Source organism: Galeopterus variegatus, unplaced genomic scaffold (genome assembly GCF_000696425.1).
Source record: "Galeopterus variegatus unplaced genomic scaffold, G_variegatus-3.0.2 Scaffold1106, whole genome shotgun sequence".
NCBI lineage: Eukaryota > Metazoa > Chordata > Mammalia > Dermoptera > Cynocephalidae > Galeopterus > Galeopterus variegatus.
The window spans coordinates 332,436-358,443 of NW_007727217.1; the positions used below are offsets into that span (position 1 = coordinate 332,436).

Here is a 26,008-nt window from a genome sequence, read left to right on the forward strand (position 1 = left end):
CCATTTTAAAAACCCCAAAAAAAAAAAAAAAAAAAAAAAAAGGAAGAAAGAAAGAAAAAAAAATTAGTATCTCCTAATTGTAGTTTGAAAACTAATTTAAATAACTCCATTTTAATCCCATTAATATTGCATATTGAGTGATAATAATATAAGAAAAAGCCTCAAAAATAATTGTATTTAGTCTATAAATTCAAATGTAGTTAGTTGCTTGAATTTTATATTTTCTGTAATATTCTGATATTTTTTACATTACTACTATCAAAGTAAAAAATATGTTCATATACTGTAATAGATAACTGGCCTGAGGATATAGAGAATTCAATGAAAGTCCTCAAGAGGGATGACCTGTTACAATTTCTAACTTTCCACATTGAAAAAATGATCATAGTTAGGTTTAAAAATGTATTCACAAGTTTAAGTGCCTGACAAGTTGGCAGTGAGTCATTAAATACTATTGTGTTTTTCTCATCATTAAACCAAATGAAATTGACAGAAAGGAAGATCTCTGCCATAAATGTTAATTGGCACATGCAATGCTAAAGAGGGATTAGCTTTCCTACTTTATTTCATTTCCTGTTTTTATTTTATTTGGAATGTCACCTCCACTTCTGCCTACTCTGTTTTAATTGACTCTCAAACATTTTGATAAACGTTTGTTTGTATTTCCTGCTGAAGAAGGTAATAGAACTTACAGACACCTTGGTTCCTCAAATACTCAAACTCAGAAGAAATTTTAGAGTTTTGGCCTTTAGTATACTGTTGTATAATTTTAAAGTTTCAAAATGTTTATATAGCTTTATTTGTAATATAGTGTTTTGTTGCATTTATTTTCCATTGTATAAATAACTATACTTGTAACTGATTTTTAAAATATTATTGTTATATATGGTAGTTAAGAGCACAGATTCAGGTGTTAAACTTACAGCATCAAATCTTATATTGACAAATTATTATCAGTGTGATTTTGGGTAAATTAATAGTACCTCTTTCATTGACAGATTATGGAAATTAAATGAGTTTACATCTGTAAATGACAGAATGGTCTGCTCAACATTCTAAAATCAATCAGTGTAATTTACTACATTAACTGAACACAAAATAAAATTCATATGATTATCTTAATAGATGTAGAAAAAGTATTTGACAAAATTTATAACGCAGTTTTAACCAAGATGTAGAAAGGAATATTGTCAATATGATAAGGGACATCCATGAAAAACCTATAGCTAACATTATACTTGGTGGACCAAAAATTCCCAAATATGATAACAAGGCAAGGATGTCTGCTCTCACTACTTCTATTTGACATTGTACTGGTGTTCTCAGACAATGCAAAAGCAAAAGAAAAAAAAAATTATTCACATCAGAATGGGAGAAAACATCTTTTTTACAAAAAACATGGTTACTTTTCTATAAAATACCAATTAATCAGAAAACAAACCTAAAAATATTAATAAATGAATTTAGGAAGATTAGAGATTCAAATCAATACAAAAATTATTAGCAACAAATTATTGAAAATATCCCTTTTAAAACATAACAATTTATGGTGACATTAAGTTTAAAAATATATTTGTAATAAATATAATAAGTCCACTTTAATAAAAATTATAAAATTATGTAGAGAGAAATTAAAGAAGATGCAACAAATAGAGTGATAGGTCATGTCATAGATCTAAAGATGCAGTATTGTTAATATACGCATTATCTCCAGAATAATATACAAATTCAAGGTCATCCCTGTAAATAATCCATCAGGCTTTCTTGTAGAAATCAACAAATTAGTGGTGGACTAATGGGTACAAAACTATCCTAAGTGAATCATTGTGCAGTATATGCATATATTAAAACAACACACTGCATCACATAAATATATACAAGAAAATACTAAAATTTAAAAAAGGAAAAAAAAAAGAAATTGACAAGTTGATTCTAACACACATATGCAAACATGAAGAACCAACATAAGAAATTTAGACTACTTGATTTTAATACTATAGCTATTATAAATCTACAGTAGTTTGGAGAGTGTAGGGGTAGACAAATAGATAAATGGGCCATAATAGAGAATCCAGAAATTGACATAAACATACATTAACTTTTAACACAAATACTAAGGTAAATGACTTAGAAAAGACTTATCTTCCTAACGAATGCAGCTAAAATAACTGGATATCTGTATGAGAGAAAATGAATCAACATCCATACCTCAGACAATTCCCCCAAAATTAAATTGAAATGGATAATTGAACTGAACACAAAGGTTCAAACTATAAAGTTTTAGAAAACTTAGGAGAATACCTTTGTGATCCTAATTAAGTAAAGATTTCTTAAATAAGGCACCAAAATCATTGGATATATAAAAAAATTATAAATTAGACTATCAAAATTGTATATTTCTGCTCCTCAAATATATCATCAATAAAATAAAAGGGCAAGCCACGAATTGGCAGAAAACACTAGAGGTATAGCTCTCAAAAATTAGATATTATTAGCTAGAGCAAGCAAAACCCATGAGCGTTAAAAATGAGCACATAACATATGAGGAAGACAATCACAGTAAAAGATTATGAGGAATTTAAACCATGTAAACCACCTGTACAAGAGAATCAGAACTAATGTGTGTGTGTGTGTGCATGTGTGTGAGCATGCGTATGTGTATGGTTACATGTGCATAGCATACTGGAAAGAAAAAAAGGGTATTAGAAACATGAATCAGGAATAAGACACAGTTCTAAAATAAAAGTAATTGAAGATATTAGGTATAAAACTATAATTGTTGAAATAGAGATCATCTCATTCAAAGTCTTATTTAAAGACAAAAATTGAGACTGGAAACTGAGAAAAGAAAGCAATCATTATTCTATGTTCCTGCAATAATCTTTTGATTAATAGATGAAAGTATAAATTTTTGTCTGACAATTTTGTTTTGCCTGTTTGCTATTTCTGATATATTCTAATGAAAGCAATTTTATTTAGTTCTAAAAAAGTATCTTTTTGTTTTCCTAAATAATTTTGTTTTAGTTTTATTTTAGCTAGGTTTGTATCTTGACAAGTTCCTAAAAGTTGAAAAAATTAAAAGTTACTGTATAGTAGTGTTTGTCCCTTTGAAAACCTTAAAAATCCTGTTAAAATTCATCTTAATAATGTATTGTAGTATGAAACAAAGAGACCCATGGCAAATATGCTTCATCAGAATGGGTATCCATCAGCTCTTTAATTGTACAGAATAATACACAAGAGAGCATTAGCTCTAAAGGATAATAGTGGTTGCTTGAATCTGATTAGCTCTACAAATTCTCCCTCCAAAATCATAAGACCAATGAGTAGTGAAACACACACATACACACACAGACATTCTATATCTTCACCACTATTAGGAAACAGAAAAGGCCAAAAAGTGTTATTACCTATAAATAGAAATATAAACACCAACTATTAATAGTGCTCCCACAATGCTGTAAGCCTGTGGATACAGAAGAGACTTAAGAGATTCCTTGAAAAAGCAGGGGAAGAAAGGAGAATTTCAACAATTTATAAAGTAAAACACCCTTTGGTTAGAGTATTCCAGAATGTGATGCCAAAATACTGAACACATATCTTGGATTTCGTAGTTTACAGCATCAGCTACAGGAAGGTAGGATGAAAGAGAACAGGACCACAAGTGACAGACACAGAGAAACATTTACCTGGAGGAGAAGATAATAAATAAGCAAGAGGAAAAAGAGATAGAGAGGTGGAAAATTAAATATCCTACAGAAATTAAGTAGAAACAAGACTCACTAACCCCTCTCCTTCACCCACTGCAGCCAAAATCAACAAAGTCACTTATTAAGTAATATAAAATTTAATAAACTGGTAGCAGTGGATGTTTTGAACATGGAATCCTGAGTTGGCAGAGTAATGGCTCTCTCCAAATCAACATCTTAATCCTTGAGAACTGGACATGTTTTTCCTTACGTGGCAAAAGAGAATTACTGATGCAGATGGAATTAAGGTTGCAAATCAGCCGACGTTAAATAAGGAGATGATCCTGGATTTTCCATGTGTGCCCAGTGTAATCATAACGGTCTTTAGCAATGGAAGAGGGATACAGAAGAGATCATCAGAGTGATGCAATGTAAGGACTCAATCCACCAGTGATGGATTTAAAGCTACAGGCAGTGGGTCCTGACTGAAGAAGGCACGTGGCCTATGGAAGTTGGAAAGAAGCAAGGAAACAGATTGCCCCCTGGAGCTACCAGAAAGGAATTCAGCCGGGTAGACACATTTATGTTAGCCCAGTAAGACCCATGTCAGACTGCTGAACTACTCAACTGTAAGATAATAAACTTTTGCTGTTGTAAGCCACTGAATTTGTGCTATGTTTTAACAGCAGCCATAGAAAACTAACACAAATGATTTCCATGAAATTCCTAAGGTTAGCAAATGTAAACAAACTCTATATAAATTAATGGTAAAAAGGGAAGATGAAAATCAAAATATTTTAGCCAATGATTACTGTACACACACCACACACACACACACATAAACATGCACACACATACAAACACAAAATAGAAGCAAATTTTTTTAAAAAATCTATTTATCATTCTCACATTCATTCTTACAATTCATGGCATTTCTTAATGCCCTTTGCATGATCTATCACTTCCCCCCCCCATCTCCAGCATCCTTAGGTTTGTCCTCTTCTTCTGAAAGTTCAACTTATTGTTGTCATCTTTTCTTTCTTTCCTTCATTTCTCTCCTTCTTCCCTCCTTCACTCCCTCCCTCCCTTGCTTCCTTCCTTCCTAGCACCCAGTTATGAGTGAGAACATACGGTATTTCTGTTTCTTTGTGTGGCTTATTTCACTTAACATCATTTTCTCCAAACTCATCCATGTTGCTGCAAATGGCAGAATTTCATTCTTTTTTATGGCTGAGTAGTATTCCATTACATATGTATACCACATTTTCTTTATCCAGTCATCCATCAATGGACACTTAGGTTGGTTCCATATGTTGGCTACTATAAATAGTGCTGCAATCAATATGGGAGTGCAGGTATCCCTTCAACATGATGATTTCCATTCCTCTGGATATATACCAGCAGTGGGATGGCTGGATCAAATGATAGCTATATCTGTAGTTATTTGAGAAACCTCTATACTGTTTTCCATAATGGCTGTGCTAGTTTACAGTCCCACCAACAGTGTATGCCCTTTCCCCACATCCTCACCAGCATTTGTTATTCTCATTGTTTATGAACAAGACCCCAAAAGCACAAGCAACAAAAGAAAAAATAAATAAATGGGATTATATCAAACTAAAAAGCTTCTGCACAGCAAAGGAAACAATCAACAGAGTGGAAAGACGACATATGGAATAGGAGAAAATATTTGCAAACTATACATCTTACAAGGGATTAGTATCCAGAATATACAAAGAACTCAAACAACTATACAGTAAAAAACCAAATAATCCAAAAAATGGGCAAAGGAACTGAACAGGCATTTTTCAAAATAAGACATACAAATGGCCAACAGGTACATGAAAAAATGCTCAGCATCACTATTCATCAAAGAAATGCAAATCAAAACCACATTGAGATATCATCTCACCACAGTTAGACTGGCCATTATTAGAAGTAAATTTTATTATGGATAATAGATGTAAATATTCAAAATAAATACTCTAAACTGTTAAAAGTAAATTAAGACTAATAGACAAAAATAGAAATAAATGCAAGGAAATTTGACTGGGTTCAGGAAGATAAAAATAAAATAAAATATCAGAAATAAATAACAAATTGCAAAGTTGTCAAATGAGGATAGATTAGAATGAGTCTAATAAGGAAAATTTACCAAAAGAAAAAACAAAGTGAAATAAAAAATTTGAAAGGTTCAGAGGTAAAAGTAATTGAAATGAAAGAGAAGCTAAGAAGGTCCACAATCTATGTAGTTGGAGGTTTTGAGGAAAAAAACAAAACAAACTGAATGAATATTTAAAGCTCTAGTGCAAGAAACCGTTAAAAACATTTTAAAACCTTTATAAACTTATTAAAATGGCCTTCCACATACCTTCGGAAAACTGACTAGAAAAATCAATATGAGACATAATTCAGTAAAAGGTATAAACTTTAAGACAAAAAAAAAATATTGGAAACTGAGCAAAACTAATTAAATGATTTAAAAGTGTATGAAAATTAGGCTGGCATTAGGTTTGTCAAATGGTTCATACAAAACTGGGTAATGGAATACTATCATTTTCAAGAAACTCAGGAAATAAAGTGCATGCCAAGGATTTTATATTAAGCCATATTGACCTTCAAGTAAGAAGGCTTCAAAAGAAACATTTTGAAAGGACAAAATATCAGGTATTGCCCATGAGTTTTTTCAGACCCTTTGTCTAGAATATCTTCACCAAAACAAGAGATACCTAGGGAAAGTTCAGCAAAAGAATAGATTCTAAGATATAATATATTTGATAGTATAACTGAGAATAAAACAAGGATGCAGACCAGGGCCAAAGAATAATATATATGTGTGTCAAGATTCTCCAGAGAAACAGGAACAGGCATATATGCTGTGAACTGAATTGTGTCTTCCAAGTTTTGTGTATCAGAGGCTTGCTCCCAATTGTGACTGATATGAAGGTAGGAAATCCTATTATGATAATTGATAGGTGGGGCCTTGAAGATTCATAAGTTGATGGTTTACTGGTGGTTGTGGGTGTGGTTCTGAGAGCTTTAAAAGGAGAGCACATGAGGAGTCATCTCTCTCTCTCTCTCTCTCTCTGCTTCTGCCATTTCACAATAGGATATCCTTTGTCGGTGAAGCCACCACTGTGGAAGATTCTCACCAGTTATGTTCCCTGGACTTTGGACTTCCCAGCCTCTGAAACTGTAAGCAATAAGTATTGCTTCTTTATAAATTACTTAGCTTCAGGTATTTTGTTGAAAGAAACAGAAATGGACTAATACAATATATTTTTTAAATTGTGAACCACGATATTTTATATCTATCTGCCTACCTTTCTATCTAGAGAAAGAGAGAGACTTATTATAGGAATTGGCTCATGCAATTAGGAAGGCCAAGGGTTCCCACTATCTGCCACGTGCAAGCAGGAAAACCAGGAAAGCTGATGGTGTAATTTAGCTCGTTACGGTCTGAGAAATAGAAGTGCCAATGTCCAAGGGTGGGAAAAGATGGATGTCCTAGCTCAAAGAGTAGCAAATTCACCCTTTATCCGCTATTTTTGTTCTATTTAGGCCCAGAAGGGATTGGATAATATCCACCTACATTGGTGAGGGTGATCTACTTTACTAAGTCTACCAATCTAAAAACTAATCTCTTCCAAAAACACCTTCACAGACACATCCAGAAATAATATTTTACCAGCTATCTGGGCATTCCTTAGCCCACTCAAGTTAAAACATAAACTTAACCATCATAGTATATGTACATTATGTACTATGACAAAATAAAAAAGATGCATCTAAAACATGGGAGAAAATGTGCAAAAGAAAGTGGAAATTAGAATAGAGCCAATGGCTGTTGTATATGCAATAGATGAGGGTCCAATGATACTACTAAGGTTGATATACCAAGAAGTAAATCATTAGGTAATGTAGTGGATTGAATTATATCACCCCCAAAATCACTGAAGCCTGAACTGTGTCCCCCAAGTTTTATGTATTAGAAACTTAGCACCCTCTGTGACTATTAAGAGGGTGGGAAATCCAGTTATGGTAGCTGAAAGGTAGAGCCTGGAAGAGGTGACAGATTGTAGGACCATGCACTAGTGAATGGATTAAAAATGGTGGTCAGGGGCATGGTTCTGAGGGCTTTAAGAAGAGGAGAGTCTGTCTTTCTCTCACTCTCTCTGATCTCACTCTCTGCTTTGCTGTTTCACAGTGTGATACTCTGTCATCACTGAAGTCATCACTAAAGAAAGCCTTCACTAAATGTGTTCCCAGGACTTTGGACTTCCATCCTCTGAAACTGTAAGCAATACACTTTGTTTTCTTATATATTACCCAGTTCCATGTATTTTGTTATAAGCAATGGAAGTGGACAGGTAAGAAAAAGACAGGCTCTATAAAGTGTACTGATACAAAGAGATCCACTATAACACAAAAAAATATTTCTAAATACTAAACATAGTTAAGATGCAAAAAATAAATAAATAAATAAATAACACATAGAGAAAGTAATGCAGTAAATATAATCCATTAACAGAGTAAATGTTAGTCAGGTCTGACTCCCACAGGGCTTCAAGGTAACTGCTACAATGACCCTCCTGGGGTGGTGGTAATGAGCAACACTACTATCTTGGACCTACTGAGCAGGTGCAATGACCAAAGCCTTAACTGAGCATCTGCCCATGCTGTAACCATAACCATAACCGTAACCGTGAAGAATAGAATGGACCACCTCCAGAGGCACAGAATGATGTCCTTGGCCTGCACTTCTTGCCCAATAAAGGATCCTGAACAGCTCCCCTTAGGAATCTAGCTTCCCAATAGCTACCTCCCTTATGCATAGGCTCTCTTCTCTTTAAATAAAGTGTTTCTTGCTTTACTGTTGAGTGCATTGTTCATTTCTATGACTTTGAGACCCCAAAACCTGGTCCTATAACAGAAGCATAGTAACATAGTATACACATGTAACTATTATATATACACACACAGCCTATTCCTAATTTATGTAAAGAATTTTGCTCTATAAATTAAAAATTAATGGTATCACAAGCTAAATCTCAGTATAGAAATAAATAATTTAAAATATATACAGCTGAGAACTGTTTGAATTATGGTAGATGTGAGGGTGAGGAGAAAATATATATCTTCTTTTAGATATTTTCATGGTACTACCTCAAATTTATATGTATGTACTGAAGTAATATCTCTGGGTTTTTTTTCCTACATACTCTTCACTCTGATTTCCCCAACCAAGTTCAAAGAGCTACCAAGCCCCACTCATCTTTCACAGAAGAAAGCCTCCCTTCCTTAACATCTTTTTCCATCTCTAATACCTTCAGGACATATAACTCAGAGTAGAGGTAGGTGTAAATGCATGGTGAGCATTCTCGAATAAAATTATTCTATTCTCTGTCTACATCTAAATTTCTAAACCAGATAAGTAAAGTTGAATTTTCAAAGTTTCATATTGGAAGAGAAAGTCTAAGTTAGAGGGAAAAATAAATTCACTACAAATTTCTTCCAACCTATCCATAAATAGTGCAGAAATAAGCAACTCATAATAACCATAAGGAAAAACAGGCCTGTACATTTGTCTGATGAAAACAAAGTATATTTTTGGCATGGCAAAAAATTGACCATACTTCCTGATCTGATTACATGTTGGGTTGCTCCCAGGTTCTCTTCACTTACCTTCTGCATTGATGTGGTTCTAATCATTTCTAAAAAAAACATGATCTTACTACTATTAGATTCCCATTTAAATGTTTTGGTCTTAAATGGAATAAGGGCAAGATTGTGTCAGATATCATAGCTTTATTCTGAATAAAAGATATTGTCACTAAATAGGTCTTGGCAGTATTTGGTGATCTCTTTATCCTCTAGAGACATATGGCTTGTGCTCAAATTTAACTCCAATTTTTATAAAGACTATGATCTTGGAAAAGTTACTTAAATTATATTTGTTTCTTCATATGTGTATTAATGATTAATATTATTGTCTTGTTTCCTCTTGTTTCTCATGTCTGGCACTGGTAGGCTGTTGTTCCTGTATATCTTCTACTGAAATGATACCATTTTATTTTCCTTAAAAAAAGTTGAGAATCTCAGAAGACCTAAAAGAATTACCCTGAGCCAGAGAAGTAAACCTTTTTTGAGCTCCTACTGCTTTTGTTCAAGGGAATTTGCAAATTCTGATGAAATAATTTTTTTTTTATTTTGGTGGCCTCACCTGGCAATGGAAACAGATCAAAACCTAGGATCTACCTAATTTGTTGAAAAAACTGGGAACCCAAAGGACTATACTATCAAGACTATACCACCCTCACAGAGATTTATACCCAAGGGTCACATCGCCTGTATAGTTCAAAAAGTCTTGAGTTCTGAATTAGGGTCAGAGGTCTTGTTTTTTTGACAAAGCTAAATCCATGGAATAAGTAAATGGAGAAAGGCATCTTCATTCTAAACCTCAAGTTATTCCTACAAATATTCTTGCAAAGGCAATACCATCCCACCATCTAAGATAACTCTCAAAGAACAGTATTTTAACCAGAAAACATCGGAAACTATTAAAACAGATCCTCAAATTCTTTAGGTATTGTTATTACTTGTTGATATCATGCAGATCCTCCTGCCTGCCATGACAGGAACTTAGTATAGCTGCTGGGTAGCTGAGTAGCTGTTGACACCAGAATGAGAAGTAAACCCAATCTTCAATTGAAAGAGACCTATAGACCCATAATAGAGTAATTATTATATTAATTATAAGCTACTGAGATTTTGAGGTTGCTTGTTATGTACCATTATTATTGATAAAACATGACTAATACACCCCCAAACCTTGACACACTGTAAAAAGTAGCAAGAAACACTAGAAGTACAAATCCATAATAGGAGCCAGGAGCAGTTCAAATATTGTTTAAATAAATAAACTGAGATGGAAATTGGCTCACCATATTGTCCAGCCTGAGAATCAAATTCACTACATACACATTATTATATTATTAGTGTGATTATTGAAGCTTTAAGATACACTCTGATAAGTGAATGCTTAATTTGGGGGAAGGAGAAATTAACTGCTTAAATGAAACAAAGAGAGGAAATGAAAGCATTTTTATTGTCAGTATTTTTCTTACCAGTACATAGTTACTTATGATTCATCAGCCAACAAAAAAATTCCAAATATACCCATATTCATTATGTCTTTTACTTTTCCCAGTATATGGCAATCTAAAAATATACTGGAAGAAATTCCTTTGTGTTCTGATTGTATTTATCAGTGTGTATTTATTGATATTCATTCTAAGTAAAAATATAATCTGCATCTTGTAGAATTTTTAGAAAGTAAAAGTTGCAACTGCTGTATTATGGAATCATTGGCTATTCATGTGGTTAAATATTATCTTTTTATTTTTATTTTTTAATTCAAAAGGCTCATTCTCCACAACAACTCTCCTGATAGAAAACTTCTCATATCATTACTACCCTGAGATAGCAAGATTGATTATTTTGTTATTACCAGTGGTAGTTTTGGGTCTGAGAGCACAAGCCTTAGATCTGAGTCACTTTTGTTTCCTAGCTCCACCATGTAATAGGGGTATAACTTAGAGCAATTTTCTTTAACCTCACTGTTTCTGAATTTTTCTTCTATTTAAACTGGAGATAATAATAGTACTTACCTCACTCACAAAGTCATTGTGACCATTAAATGTGTTAGCATGTGTAATACACAATAATTCTGGTGCTATGTCTCAGTCTTACAATACCTTGTATAAGTTTGCCAAGCACACACATTAAAAACATTGTTTATCACTGACATTTTATGTACTTAAGTCTTTCATTACAAAGATGTATCATTATGTTTTAAGTGATTTGGAAAGAACTTTTGTGTTTTTCTTTATTTTCCTGTGTTTTTAACAAAATTGAAAAATGTATACTAATGAATTTATCAAGGCACAAAATTTTGTTCAACATTCTATGTTAGTAATGCACAAGGATTTTGATTTCATAGATATGGGAGTTAATACCTAACAAGGGTATCTTTAAATAATTTAAATCTTTGCCAATTAAAAAAAATCAGAAATTAAATTTTACTTTTAGTATTCCTGTTTCAAAAATAAAGTTTATAAAGAGTGCATCAAGTTTGTGTCTCCTTTTATCCAGTCATCTACAAGCTGTCTGCTCAACCTATCACTTTTGGGAAGATGAGGTAAGAAAGTTTCAATATATAGCTGGCATAATTGTGCATAGCTGCTGTCAAGAATTCCAAGGCAGAGACTGTCATCTTAAAAGGTTACTGTGACATTTCTAGAATATGCTTTTTCAAATATGAATGAAACATGTTGCCTTTTTGGTTGAGGGTGGGGAATGCATGGAACCTGACATTTTCCACGCTGCCAAAATTAGAAAACAAAGTATTGAAGTGCCAAGATTAATCAATCACTCAACAAGTGTTTATGTAATACCTATTTAGGTGCCCAATGCACTGCTGGGAACTACCACTTTATCAGGTTTAAGTGTTGGACCAAATATAACTTAAAAATCAAGGAGCTACTTTCATCTAAATTATATAGTCCTGCCAAGACAATATAACATTTGCACATTGGAACTACTGAAGTACCTACACCCCTTTGGCTGAATATTTTCAAGACTCACAGTTATAGCAAATGCAGGAAAATTCTGACTATAATAACATTTAACTCTTGGAAGAAGCAGAAATATTAACTTCAATTATGCTGTTAAAAAGTTGAGTAATAATTTCAAATAAATAACTTTGCAATGCTGAAGTCCTGCTCTTCAAAAAGAAAAGTAGAAGAACATGCCAGAAATAGAATCGATCACTGAATTTGGCTGTCTTTTTACAAAGATGTATTGATCTTCAAGAGAGATTTATTTAAGCTATTTTAGCAATGAGAATAATAGAAATAAAGGTAAACTAAACTGTTAACACAGTGGTATTATTCCACACTTTGAGAAAAACTCATTTAAAATACCTTTGATTGTAAAAAGAGAGAGGCAAAGATCATGGCAATTGTCTTAGACTTCTAAATATTTCACATTGTGTAGGAGGTTTGTTCAGATAAATTTGGGAATGAAGTTGCTGTGCTATCCTTCCTGTGGAGCTGTAAATGTCAAGTTCCAAATTCAGGATAATTCCACAGCTGGAAAAAAGTTTTCACAAACTATCTATCAGTTTTCTATTAGGATCTTGTTAATCTTTAATCCTTTCCAGTATAAACCCTTTAATTTAGTAAAGAATATCCATTGTGTTACTTTATGCATCCTCTAAAATAATCCATTTATAATAGGAGTAGAAAATAAGGTTGAACAAATAATCTTTATTTGCCTTTTTTTTGTCTTTTTCCCTTACTAATTAGATTTGTAAAAAGTGTCTTTTTCCCTCTTCTTTTGCTTATATAGTTGCCAAATTTGAAAATGAAGTAGACAGTTCAGCATAAGGTAAGTATATTTGTAGCCCAAGAATTCATAGGATTACCAAAATGACCAGATGCAAATTGCAATATACATAATAAGTGTTTGAATGGAGTAAATTAAATAACGTTGTGTTGGTATATATGTACCTTATATATATTATATATACACATATAATTTTGTTGGTATATATATTGTTTATATGTAATTTTACCGATTAAAAATAAGTTGATTTAAAAAAAATTTTCAATAATGTTTTAAAACCAAAAATGGACATTTGACTCCATCTTTGCTCATTCTTATAAATTTTTTTAGCTCATTATCTTGGTTTTGCTATGGGTTTGTGATTTGAGTTAGTCTCTAGAGTCTACACTTAGGTAAGTTTGAAGGCTGTTCTTTTGCATATCAATAGCTTTGTGCATTTTGGCAATATCAGCAAGTGAACCTTGTTAAAAGTAATCAAGAAAATACAAATCAGTAATTATAGCCTGAAAGAAATGAATGAAAAAAAAATACAGAAAGCAAATCAACTCAACAATTGAACCTTTTGGCCAGGCAGCTTAAGTTCTTAGGACTTTGGTCTTCTGTTCCACGTCAGCATTTCCTTTCAGCATCATCATTCTCAAACCCTTCCCTGAGCAATAGTCCCATTATTCAGCATTTTCACTGTATTAGACTATTAAGTTCCCCAAAATCATGACCCAGACCCCAACCACATTAGAACAGAACCTGAAAAGGTAGTTATTTTCTAACTCTAGCACTTATTTTATTTTGAGTTAACTCCCACTACCCTAAATATTGACACTTGGCAAACGTTCCAATAACATTTGTTATATAACTTCATTTAAAGCAATGCTTTGCCTCTCTCAGATTTATGTGCCCTTTAAGATTTATTTCTTATGCCTTAAAGTAATTAGCCAAAAAAACAATAGCCAAACTATTGTTTGCTCTTAAAATGGTGGCCTGGCACTGTGCTAGTTTCTGGAAGTAAAAGAGTTGCCAGAAAATGAACAAATAAATCATTAAGGCACTTCCTGTAAGTTTGAGTAGTTCACAGGAGGCAGAAATATTATATGCATATAATATGTGTATGTACGTACTTAAAATTAAATATAATATGTGATAAATCCAATTGTAAAATATTTGTTAATTCTTCTATTAAATGTTTATTGAGTACCTAGACAGATATACACATTTCAATGTATTTGGTCATCAGTGAGCAAAACTGGCAAAATCCACGCTCTTGTGAATTCTACATTCTGATTGAGAGAAATAGAAAATAATCAGAGTAAACAAGTTAAGTCATATAACATTTTTAAAAGATGGTGGAGTTAGAGAGAACACAAATGCAGTATAAAGGACATGCTGAGTCAGGGGTTTGGATCGCTATACTTGCCAGCCACCAAAAAAAAAAAAAAAAAAAAAAATGACATTCTGGGTTAATACTGTAATACTATAATTTTAAGTAGGGTAGGCAGGGTAGACCTCATTTTAAAAATAGCATTTCATCAAAAACTTGAATGAGACAAGGAGACAAGCTGGAGGAAGATGGAATGGTCAGTGTTAGTGTGTGAAGGCAGGAAGGAATAGTAAAGAATGAGAGGCTGGAGAGGAGTAAATAAATGGGAGAAGAGCAGAAAAAGGTCAAAGGGTTGTGGAGAGACTTCTAGGCCATTATAAAGATTTTGTCTTCTACTCTGAGTAAAAGAAGAGTGATTAAAACATTTAGAAAAAAAGGAATAAGAAAGAAAAGAATCTTCTGTGGCATTTCTCTGGATATATCAAGTATAAGATGTTTCTATTAAGTAGTAGTTATTGTTGGAATTCCAGGAGAAATCCAGACTCATATAATAAATTAGCTGGTAACAAGCATTAAAATGATAATTAAAATCCTCATAGCAATGAGAAAACCATAACAACAATTAATTTTGAGCTGAAGTTTAAGGTGCTGGGTTTGGGGGAATGTAATGTTTCTTAATGGAAATGAGGAATTGAACCTCTAGGCAAGGGGGCTTCAGTGAGGTCTTTGAGAAGTAGAGCGATATTATGACAATTCCTTTTTGAACCATAACTGATGATGTAGCAATTGGAGAATGACTAAAGGTAGTACTTGGAAATTATATTGGGGAGATCTAATGAAACAATTTAATATTATCTGAGAGACTACCATGTGCCAAGTTCTGTGTTGTGAGGGAACAGTGGAGGGACAGACAGACTCCAGCCTTGAATTAAAGTATCCCACAAGATTTTTATTAGTTTCATTTGTTACTTTCCATATTGTATACCATTTTGTTATTTTTGAGCATCTATGTAACATTTGTTACACAATAATTGCCTAGGGGCAGAGTGTATAATTCAGTCATCTTTTTTGTATCCTTGGTTCTATCAAAAAGACTTGCAAATACATGAACTTAATCTCATTTTTTTCCTTCAAAAAACCTATGTGGTAAATACTGATCATGATTAATAAGTGAGTTCTGAATGAATGCAGAGATCACTTCATTTTTCTACTCCTTTATTGATCTATTTGAACACAAGGACCTGTAATCAGTAAGGGATTATGAGAAATGGCTCAGTTTTCTTGTTAAAGAGGTATGTTTGCCTGAATTATTTTAAAAAGTTTTGTGTGTATAACTGTATATGTATTTGTAAACTAGAAAACATGTGAATGGGTTCCTTGAATGCTTTATGGTATCAGTTAGTCATAGTGATAGCTTGTATGTACATACATGTGTGTATAATGTAGTTATAAATTGTATAGAGACACTTAGATAGGTATATTGATAAATGAACTCAGATATGTAGATATCCTTAATTCTTAATCTTAAATCTTATATTTTTATTATTTTAAAATATTCTAAGCATCAAATTACTTACAGTTTGTGTGTAAAAGTGCACCAATAAATGTCTGTAATTCTTGCAGTTAGGTAGCAATATCTACTTAATATGGAGAAATCTTACCCTAAGTAATGTATTTATCATTGCATAAACTTTCCTTGATACTTTGTTGAAAGTAGAACCATTGAGAATTGATCAGTTTAGACAATTCTAATGTCCAAAAGATTTATAATCATAGCTAATGTGAAATGCTCATAAGATATATTCTATTTTTCTGTTGTTTACTGCTGCTACTTTTAATGAATAACTCTTGTAGGATATTGAGGATTTTCCCTCCCTTCAGTTCAACATATATGATCAAACTTTTTTTGGTCCTTAAACTTTGTCCTATTGACAGCCAGACTTCAGTAGACATAAATGGGTTCTTGGAAGGGAGGAAGTCTGCCCAATTAGCTCTTACAGTAGTCTGATGTGTCACTTAGCCTTGTAACTGCCTGTAGTTTTGACTAGACCTCATGTGCTGTTTTTCTTTCATAATTATTCTACTATGCAAACTAAAATACCTGCAGCCAGAGTGATGTGGATCCTTTCAGCCTGGAAATTTGAAAACAATTACCATTCAAGAAGACTGAAATAATTAATTCTGCATTAAGGATGTGTCAATTTAGTATCCTGACTCACTCTGATAGCATAACATTTTCACTAATTGGAGAGCACACAAATCTTTGGAATTATTTACAATATATTCAGCAGGGAATGTGACTTCCTTGTCTAGGACCAATAAAGCACTCCATTTATAAATAAATCATGTTGTGGAGCTTTAGAAACAAGTAATCAGTTAGCGGCAGCTAACCTCCGTAATTCTCAGGAACTTTGGATAGTTAACTGCCAGTATTATTCTTGTATTATTTTATTTTATTTTATTGCTTTCTATTGAATCATTCATTGATGGAAAAACAGACTTTGTTACAAATAAATGTATAATGCATTTTCAAAAACTTGACATAATTGCAATGCTATGTCTTAATGGAATATTCAAGCATTATTACTGTCATTACAAGGCATTTTCAAAGTCACCATAGGAGGGAAGTATATTTTCCATTAAAAGATTATTTCAGTCTGAAATATGAACTGTTATTGTCTATAAACCTCAATAGCACAAATGTCATACAAAGATGAGAAAATTTTTTATTCTTTTAGATATTATTTTAGTAAATCTGAACAAAACAAAACTACTGCATTGCTGGTATCTTAGAATATTTAGCATATGGATGGTCATGATTTAAATTTGTTTCAATGACAAATTTTTATGTGGTCTATAAATGACTATTACCTTTACTATGAAGAGTTTTTCACATATCACAGCATAGCAAGACTCACTGGAGTAACAATTGAATAAATCATATGAATTTAGTTAGAGCTTCCAAAATTAATTATAATGCCTTGTGTTCTTATGTGTATTTAATGTAATTTTGTACTCAAATATTTAGCTCGTGGAAACAGTTTTTCTTCCGAAGGAAAAAAGAAGCTGGAGACCAGGTAGTTGTAAAAACTGGTTTATTTTTTAAAAAATAAATACAAAAATATAAATATAAAACATTAGCAGATAGAATTTGATGAAATGAAATTGCACAAACGTTTGTATACCAGGTTGCATATCACACCTACTAACACCACATGTACATATATTTTTTTAAAATTTAATGTACAGAACAGGATACACCTTAAATTTTTCTTCGCCTTTTTAAAAGCTTCATTTGCAAGGGCAGAACATGTATCAACAGAAGCGGCTTGTGAGGTTGCTTAAGGGAGAACTATCCTGTTCCTGTATCTGAAATTATCTTTTATTTACTAAGATGGACAACATTGAATTTCCATAGCTTTGGCTCTTGGAAGTGATTAAATAAAATGTCGTATATATTCCATGAGACATCCTACAGGAAAGAATTAATGTAATTAATGAACAAATTAAGAAGTAAATGGGGAAAACAATTGTGCTGAGTGGCAGGAAAATGCTCCTGAATATCAAACATGGTGGAGACAGCGTCGGTAGAGTGACTTGCTCTCGTCTGAGCAGAGCACGCAGCCCAGGTTAGGAGTCTCTGTCGCTTTCCCCGCCACCGTACATCTCTGCCAGCTTGTTAAACCGAGGGCCCCATTCTCGGAGGTAATCGTAGTTCTGGTCCCCGTCAGTGGTGCCCGATTCTAAGGAGCTCAGGGATTCGGCCACCGAGTCGTTCCCCTCGTAGGCGTAGGTGGCTAGTGAGTCGTAGGGTGGCGCTGTGGGGTCCAGGTCATGCTCTTTGAGCCGTTCATTGATGAAATCGCGGACGTCCGTGTTATCCGGGGCTGGAGGCGTCCTCCGCGGGATAAACAACGTCTCCGGGATGATGTCTCGCCGGAGCTTTTTTTCCTCCATGGCTGCGGGGTTCCTCAGGGTGCCGATATCGAAGGCCTGAGTGTCCTCCTCCCCGCCACCTTCGTCGTTGTAGCTCACGATGTTGTCTCTGATGTCCTCCTTGGACAAGATCAGAGGCTCCTTTTTCCGTTGTCTTTTCAGAGCTGCAAACAGTACTACTATAACTTGAAAAAAGACGAGAAGAGACATTAGAAGCTCGTTCCAGCACTGTCAAGGAGGGGGCATACTGCCAGGGAGGTTCAGCTGTTTAGGTTCTCCTAGGCAGGTTAGATTTAAAGACTCATTTTGGACTTCTGATTATTATTTTTATTTATTTATTTTTTAGGAGGGTAGAGGAAGGAGATGTTGGAGGATTTAACCTGGGTGGGTGGTGTTTGAGAGCGGCATTTCTAATTTATTTTTAAAGCAATGAGGGATATTCCTCAAATACAGTGACTTCTATTCCATCTGTTTTTTCTAAGAATTGTTTAAAGATGGTGCCTGATTGAACAGACAATATTTATCCTTGCATTAAATAGGGACATACGATGTTACATAAAAAAATAGACATGAATTGAATTAAGTTTCAAATAAGACAATTAAGAAGGACAAAAATATGCCCACATTTTTCACATTCTTATACAATTTTAAAAAGCAACATTCTTTACAAGATACAGAGTATTGGTTTCTATTAAATAGCTTTGCTGGTGATTTTACATAGTTTTTATTTATTTATTTATTTATTTTATTACTTTACTAAAAGAAGGTCTTAATCACTGGAATAAAGACCAGGCTATGTAGACATCGCATGAGTTTAGAAATTTATTAGACTTTTCATGAAAATATATACGTTGTATGAGACCTGCCCAAAAATTGTTAGATCAGATGACAGCAAAGTACATTTCCTCACTTCCATGAGCAAGTAGCAATGACAATATAATAATAATGATGTTGTCAACAATCATAATAATGGCAATAAAACAAACACTAGAGGAAAGTAATATCAAATTCTGCTAATTGTGATAGAGTTTCCTACACTTATTCACTGCCCCCCACCCCCCATTTTGTTCCTGATCCTTTAAAATAATTTGGAGAAACAGATGTGAATTTAATTAGATGGGAAAGGGAGGGGAGATTTTACTGGGTACATATATGAATAAATATCTATGTATTTATTTAGCCTCTTTAGAACAAAAGTTTAAAGGATATGGGATTTATTATATTATTATATGAAGGGGTGTTAAGTTATGTTTTCTTTTTAAATTACATTGAATGCTCAGTCTTCAGCTTTGTGTGAGAGGGCAAACAAAAACTTTTTGAATGCCATAAAAAATAAAGTTTTAGTCCATTGATAAGTTCTTGGTCTTAAATTGTTATTAAAAAATTTGGGGCCGGCCCGGTGGCGCACTGGATAAGTGCGCCGCTTGGGAAGTGCGGCGGCGCTCCCGCCCGAGGGTTCGGATCCTACATGTGGACCGGTTCCCGCTCACTGGCTGAGCGAGGCACGGGGGCAATGCCAAGGGTTGCGATCCCGTTGCCGGTCCCCGGTCCGGTACGGGGGCAACACTGAGGGTTGTGGACCGGTTCCCGCTCACTGGCTGAGCGAGGCACGGGGGCAATGCCAAGGGTTGCGATCCCGTTGCCGGTCCCCGGTCCGGTGCGGGGGCAACACTGAGGGTTGCGATCCGTTGCCGGACACGGAAAAAGACAAAAAAAAATAAAAATAAAAAAATAAAATAAACAGGCCATGATAAAGGAAGAAAAAATATTTATTCTTCAGCTTTGGGGGAAAATATGTCATTTTATTTTGCCTAAATTCATGGATTCATGTACAAACAACTGGCGATGTTAAACCTCAGACTGTTATTAAGCAAATGATTTTATCCAATAAAAAAGCTTCTAATAATGAGGATAATGAAAACTCCAAGTCCAAGTTCATTTTCCTGCTTCTTGAAATGTCAGATACAATGTTGTTTGATTAGGGTCAGAGGAATACTCACAGCAATAGTTTTAACCTAATGCAACTAGAGAGTAAATTTAATCTGATGCTTAATTCAAAAGGAGTTAAAAGCAATTTACTCTGGGTTATAAAATCAAGTATCATTATTTTGAGGACAAGTAATCCAAGTAAAGGGCTATTTTAACATTTTTTCAATGATAGTTGGGCCTCTGTCCAGCCATGATGGGAAAAAAATTGGAAATAAACTTTAGATTCTCTTGGAAAATTGTATATATGGTGACTAACAACAAGGCTCAGCCATTCAGAAATTGTGTGACCTTGGAAAATTTTTTGAATATTTCTAACTTTCAGTTTTATTATGTATACAATGAAGATAATAACCCTTCATATTCCATACATTTTCTTTTGTCAAATAAAAAAGTTTTTGTAGTAAAGTGCTAATTAGAGTCTGACACAGAAAACACACTAAAAGCTTGCTACTACTATTATTATTTTCATAGGAGACTTTCCTTTTTAATATATATTTTATGGAATGAGTTTAACTATATAATTTAAAATACAAACCTCCAAAAATAAATTTTTATATTATTCACATTTGCAGTTATAGGTTCAATTACTGTAAAGCACATATATTGGCTTTCCTCAATATATTTATTGTATTAATGGCAAGTCAAATTATAAAGATAAACTTTTATCACTTCTCACATATTCTATTAAATAAAATCAAGTTTGTTATTCTTTGTGGTATACAAAAAAGTTGTGTTTGGCCTCATATTCCATAGTAACAGCATATATAAAGTCTATTTTTAATTATTTTTTAGTATTTATTTTAAAATGTGCATGTTCTTGTTTTCCAAACTACATAATGATCTAATCTAAAACTGTTTATTTTATCTATTTAATGATTTATCTGGCATGAGCAACTTACCTTTTAGTTATTTAAATACAGAGCTATAGTATAAATATGCTACAATAATAAAGTAGAAAAATGGAATCTTCGATAAATGAAATAGATATAACAAAATTAAATATAGAATGACAAAGTATTTTTAATCAAATTTTTATTGTTGCAGGTCCTAGCTTTACATAAAAACTAGCTCTCTTTTATAATCATAAAAAATATTGCTACTATTTATTATTGTCAGCATTATTTTAAAGTTTGAGGGAAAAGCTGGATCATTTTAACTTTATTTTCTGAGTATGAAAAGGTCAGCAATAATTGAGTACAGGTATGACGGTGGGAAGCGCTTCTTCACAGAGTCCAGTTTTTGAATCTCCATTCTAACAAAGGTAATCAACTTAACCCTTGTCTTTCTGTTTGTTAGTTTAGTAGTACTGAGATCTGATCATGTCCAACTTTAAGAGATGGGAACTGAGACCCTACTATACTCCTCCAACTCCTCCAGCTCCTGGCCTATTTGACAGATGATTCAAAAAGAAAGTTGCCACAGATTCTTTTCCTATACCGCTCAGGAGAGGAAAACTGGGCCACTATGAAAGATTGGGGTACCGGCAATTGACGCATCTCCCTTCATTCATTCACTGGACTTAGGCTTCAGTGAATGCTTAATTCCATCACAACATTCAGCATGGCTAGCAAGAATTGCAATCATCTGCCTCTCAACTTTCCAAAAGCCATTCCATTTTTATTCTTGCCTTTATTTAATATATCATGCAAAAGATAGATAATTTTTTTTATATACTTTGATTCACAGTGTTGTGAATTCAAGGCCACATGAGTAAAGTTCCACTACTACTACTACCATAAAAAATTCTTTATATATCCTTATATATTCTGATCGAATAAAATATTTTAATACAAATAATATTCCACAGTTAATTTATGTCTGTCTTAAAACTTGGGGTTAGTTTGGGGAGAGGTATTTTAGTAACAACCTTTCTTATTTAAAAACACAGTAAAGTAAGCAACGTAGAAAATGATCCCATTTTTTTTTAAGTCGCTTACCCAGGAGTATGATGATGCAAAGGAGGATGGCAATCAAGGCCCCGGTGCTGAGGCCGGCAGGGAGGAGCAGGGCTTCGGCGCTGCAGGACTGCATGTTGCCTTGGCTGTCACAAGCGCACACCCGGATGGTCAGCGTGCCTGTGCTGCTCTGAATTGGGTAATCATTGTCTGATATCACCACAGGCAAGAGATAGGTACTTATTTCATGTCTATTGAATCCATTTTTTCTGGTTAAAATTCTGGCAGTATTATCTAAAATAAATTTTAAAATATTACAAATGGTTTGGGAAAGTAAACCTGTCTCAGCCTGACAACTGTGATTTGACATATAAATAAAAACATGTTTATGTAAACTAAAATATTGACATGAAATTGCCCATAAAATATGTATAATGCAATTAATATGATGATAAGATAAATTACTTTGAGAAATCTAATACTGTGGATTGCTTATGAGGTTTTCAAGTAATTCCCTGATAATGTTTTCAAAATGGTGAATTTTTATAAGTGAATTATTTACCAAGATTACATAGATAATAACATTTTATTTTTCAGAAAATGTATTTTGCATAACAAGAAAAAAATTAAATGTTTTTCTGTGTGTTTTTTATTTATACATACCTGTGTGTGTGCTCACCCTCACCCCCCTCCCACAATGCACATTAATCCTATATACATGAAGAAAATATGATTGGATAAATTTTAAGCACTGCTGCATTTTAAAAATCAATAATGAAGTCAAAAGCCTGCATTATAGTAAAAAACCTGTCATATGCATTGCTTTTACAACAATACCTTTGCAGCAATGCCTTTGTACTACTTCTCATTCTTATTATTTAGCTTTGGTGTATCTGCTGCTACTAAATACCAACTAACAATTATTTTATGACTATTTGGCTTCAGTGAATCTATGCTACTAAATCTCACTGAAGTTTGCATAAAAGTCTTAGTCTTTCATTTGTCTAGTGCATGAGTCCTATCTTTTTTGTTATAGGAACTGAGTATTTCCAGCCTTTCTAATCTTTTTAAGATTCAGTCTTTTCTTTAGCATCCATAAAGAGACTTCTTTCATATATTTTAGTATTTTAAAATTGAAGAGAGTAAACATTGTCAAAAAAGACATTGCCATAATATATCGTTAAACAACTGATGAAAGGAAATTTTGTAACTGAGATCAATAAATTGATACATCATATATACGACAATGGTTAGTTTAGGGGAAATTTCCTGTTAATGTCATTGTAAATCATAATGAACAAGTTCTAAAATTTACCTTCATTATCCTGGACTGTGAAATTTGGATTGACAGCAGCTAAGCTGAAGAAAAATTTTTGTCCACCTAAAGGATCATCTTTGTCTATCGCACTTATAGTCTGTATTAGCTGCAGAAAAGAGAAAAATAGATATTCACCAAACTTCCATTGGCATATATGCTTTTTAACATGCAGTTTCTTAACATCTTGATTTTGTCTAAAATTTTTAAAAGACAATTGATTTTGTTTCTTGGGCATGCATTTTTATTTGAGTAAATCCATCTATTTTATTATTTCTTTGATTTTAATAAAGTCGCTCTCTCTTGTCTCCATCACTTCTGGATATTATTCTTTCCTTCAAAATGGTAAATGAAAATATTATATTCCTTAAAGTTTTATTAATTTAGGTATAGTACTTGATGTGAGTAGGTTACATCATATACATTTAAACATTGATCTGGAAGAGTCTGTCCAATGTGGGAAACATCTAGCAAATTATTGTGACTATGGCTGTGGTCCTCCCCAAAAGTAAAGTGAAAAATATTCCAAGAATTTAGAGATTTTATAAGTGATATTATACATTACTTTTTAAAGGAAAGTCTTTAACATTATTATCTACTTTAATAGTAATGGTTCAATTCATTTGCACTTTCAATAGAATTGTATTATATGTTTTATATGCATAGTGTGGGGAAATGGTTATTTTATATGGGCCAGATCTTCAACTAATTGTAAGTTAAGAGATAATATAAGAAGCTATCTGGTAAAAAAGTAAACAATTTAATACCTTATATATAATCAGATCACTGCTTGGGACATTCTATAATTGATTACTATTATGCAAATATATATGTAACAGATAGATATGTACTTTTTGGTAAATATATTCCCTTTAATTTGTAATGATATGAATAAGTAATTTTTAAAAATATTTTAATTTTAATAGGGCTTCAGAAGTTCTTAACTATAAGCAGACAAATTTATCTTTAACTAAAATATACTTTTGACTGCATTACCTCAATTTAACATTGTGTGAATATTGGGTGGAAATATTTTTGCCGATGATGTTTTCTTGGTTTATCAAGGAATTTCAAGTTTAAAACATTATGTAAAATAGAAAAAATGAAGAAATTGTTATAACTATTCTGTCTTAATTTTTTTGAAGTGTCTTATAGCAAAAAAAATGAATGAATTTGACATACTAGCCTATTTAATTACAAGCCCAACCATTTATTTCAAAATGATAAAAGAAATATAAATGCATCAGACAAAAATATATGTTGTCTAGAAATAAGCAGAAAAAAAATCATTTAAAACTTTGGATCATTTAAAATATATATTAAAATTAAAAACATAACTATTTGAATAAATTTTAATCGTACCTTTAGATTAAACAGAAGCAAGAATGATAAAAAAAACTGTATAAATATATGAATTAATTAAAGAGAAAAATGTCAAAATAATGTTAACTAATACCAAATAAGAGGTGTCAATGTAGTTACAAAATCATTTCTTGACTGATTTCTTGTCTGTCAAGCATACTCATGGCATAAATGGAATTGTAAATCAAAAATGATAGTAGGCAAATGAAAAATTTTGCTCATTAAGATTAATATCTTAACATGTACACATAGACACAAAAAGTGTTAGAAATGTAAAAGTTGAGCTAATGGTCTTTTAAAATAAAGACTGGGGCCGAGCCCGTGGCACACTCGGGAGAGTGCGGCGCTGGGAGAGCAGCAGCGCTCCCACCGCGGGTTCGGATCCTATATAGGGATGACCGGTGCGTTCACAGCACTCACTGGCTGAGCGCGGTGCGGCCGGGCACAAAAAGGACAAAAATAAATAAATAAATAAGTAAAGACTGTAGGGTCAGCTCTGTGGCTCACTCAGGAGAGTGTGGTGCTGAAAGCGCTGAGGCCGCAGGTACAGATCCTATATAGGGATGACCGGTGCGTTCACAGCACTCACTGGCTGAGCGCGGTGCGGCCGGGCACAAAAAGGACAAAAATAAATAAATAAATAAATAAATAAATAAATAAATAAATAAATAAATAAATAAATAAATAAAGACTGTAGGGTCAGCTCTGTGGCTCACTCAGGAGAGTGTGGTGCTGAAAGCGCTGAGGCCGCAGGTACAGATCCTATATAGGGATGGCGGGTGCGCTCACTGGCTGGGCGTGGTGCAGACAACATCGAGCCAGGGGTTATAATCCCCTTACCGGTCAAAAAATAAATAAATAAAATAAAGACTGTAATTTCTCAAAATAAATACACACTTGCAATGATATATTTTGTCTCAAAATAATATACATTTACAAATTACAATTCCAATTCATTTGTATGGACCAAAATAATACATTTCTGAAAACAGATGGTTACATCTTTACATATATTTATAAGAAATACATAAAAGACTTACAGAAAAATCCTCAATTAAAATGTATTTTTTCATCAAAGATTGTAGCACTATTGACTTAA

General features: G+C 33.1%; 1 protein-coding gene across 2 annotated transcripts in view; it reads right to left on the reverse strand.

Moving 5' to 3' along the window:
• Positions 1 to 17,490: 17,490 nt before the first annotated feature.
• Positions 17,491 to 26,008, reverse strand: part of CDH10 (cadherin 10, type 2 (T2-cadherin)) — a 148,897-nt gene continuing 140,379 nt past the window's right edge. Inside the window, exons 9-11 of one of the 2 annotated variants that reach the window (XM_008574790.1) lie at positions 23,548 to 23,656; positions 22,275 to 22,526; positions 17,491 to 18,533 (exon numbers count right to left, since the gene is read on the reverse strand). In XM_008574790.1, coding sequence (XP_008573012.1) covers positions 18,043 to 18,533; positions 22,275 to 22,526; positions 23,548 to 23,656 — 852 coding nt within the window. In that variant the 3' untranslated portion in view covers positions 17,491 to 18,042. The remainder of the gene's footprint in view (positions 18,534 to 22,274; positions 22,527 to 23,547; positions 23,657 to 26,008) is intronic. The other variant, XM_008574791.1, reaches the window with a different exon arrangement.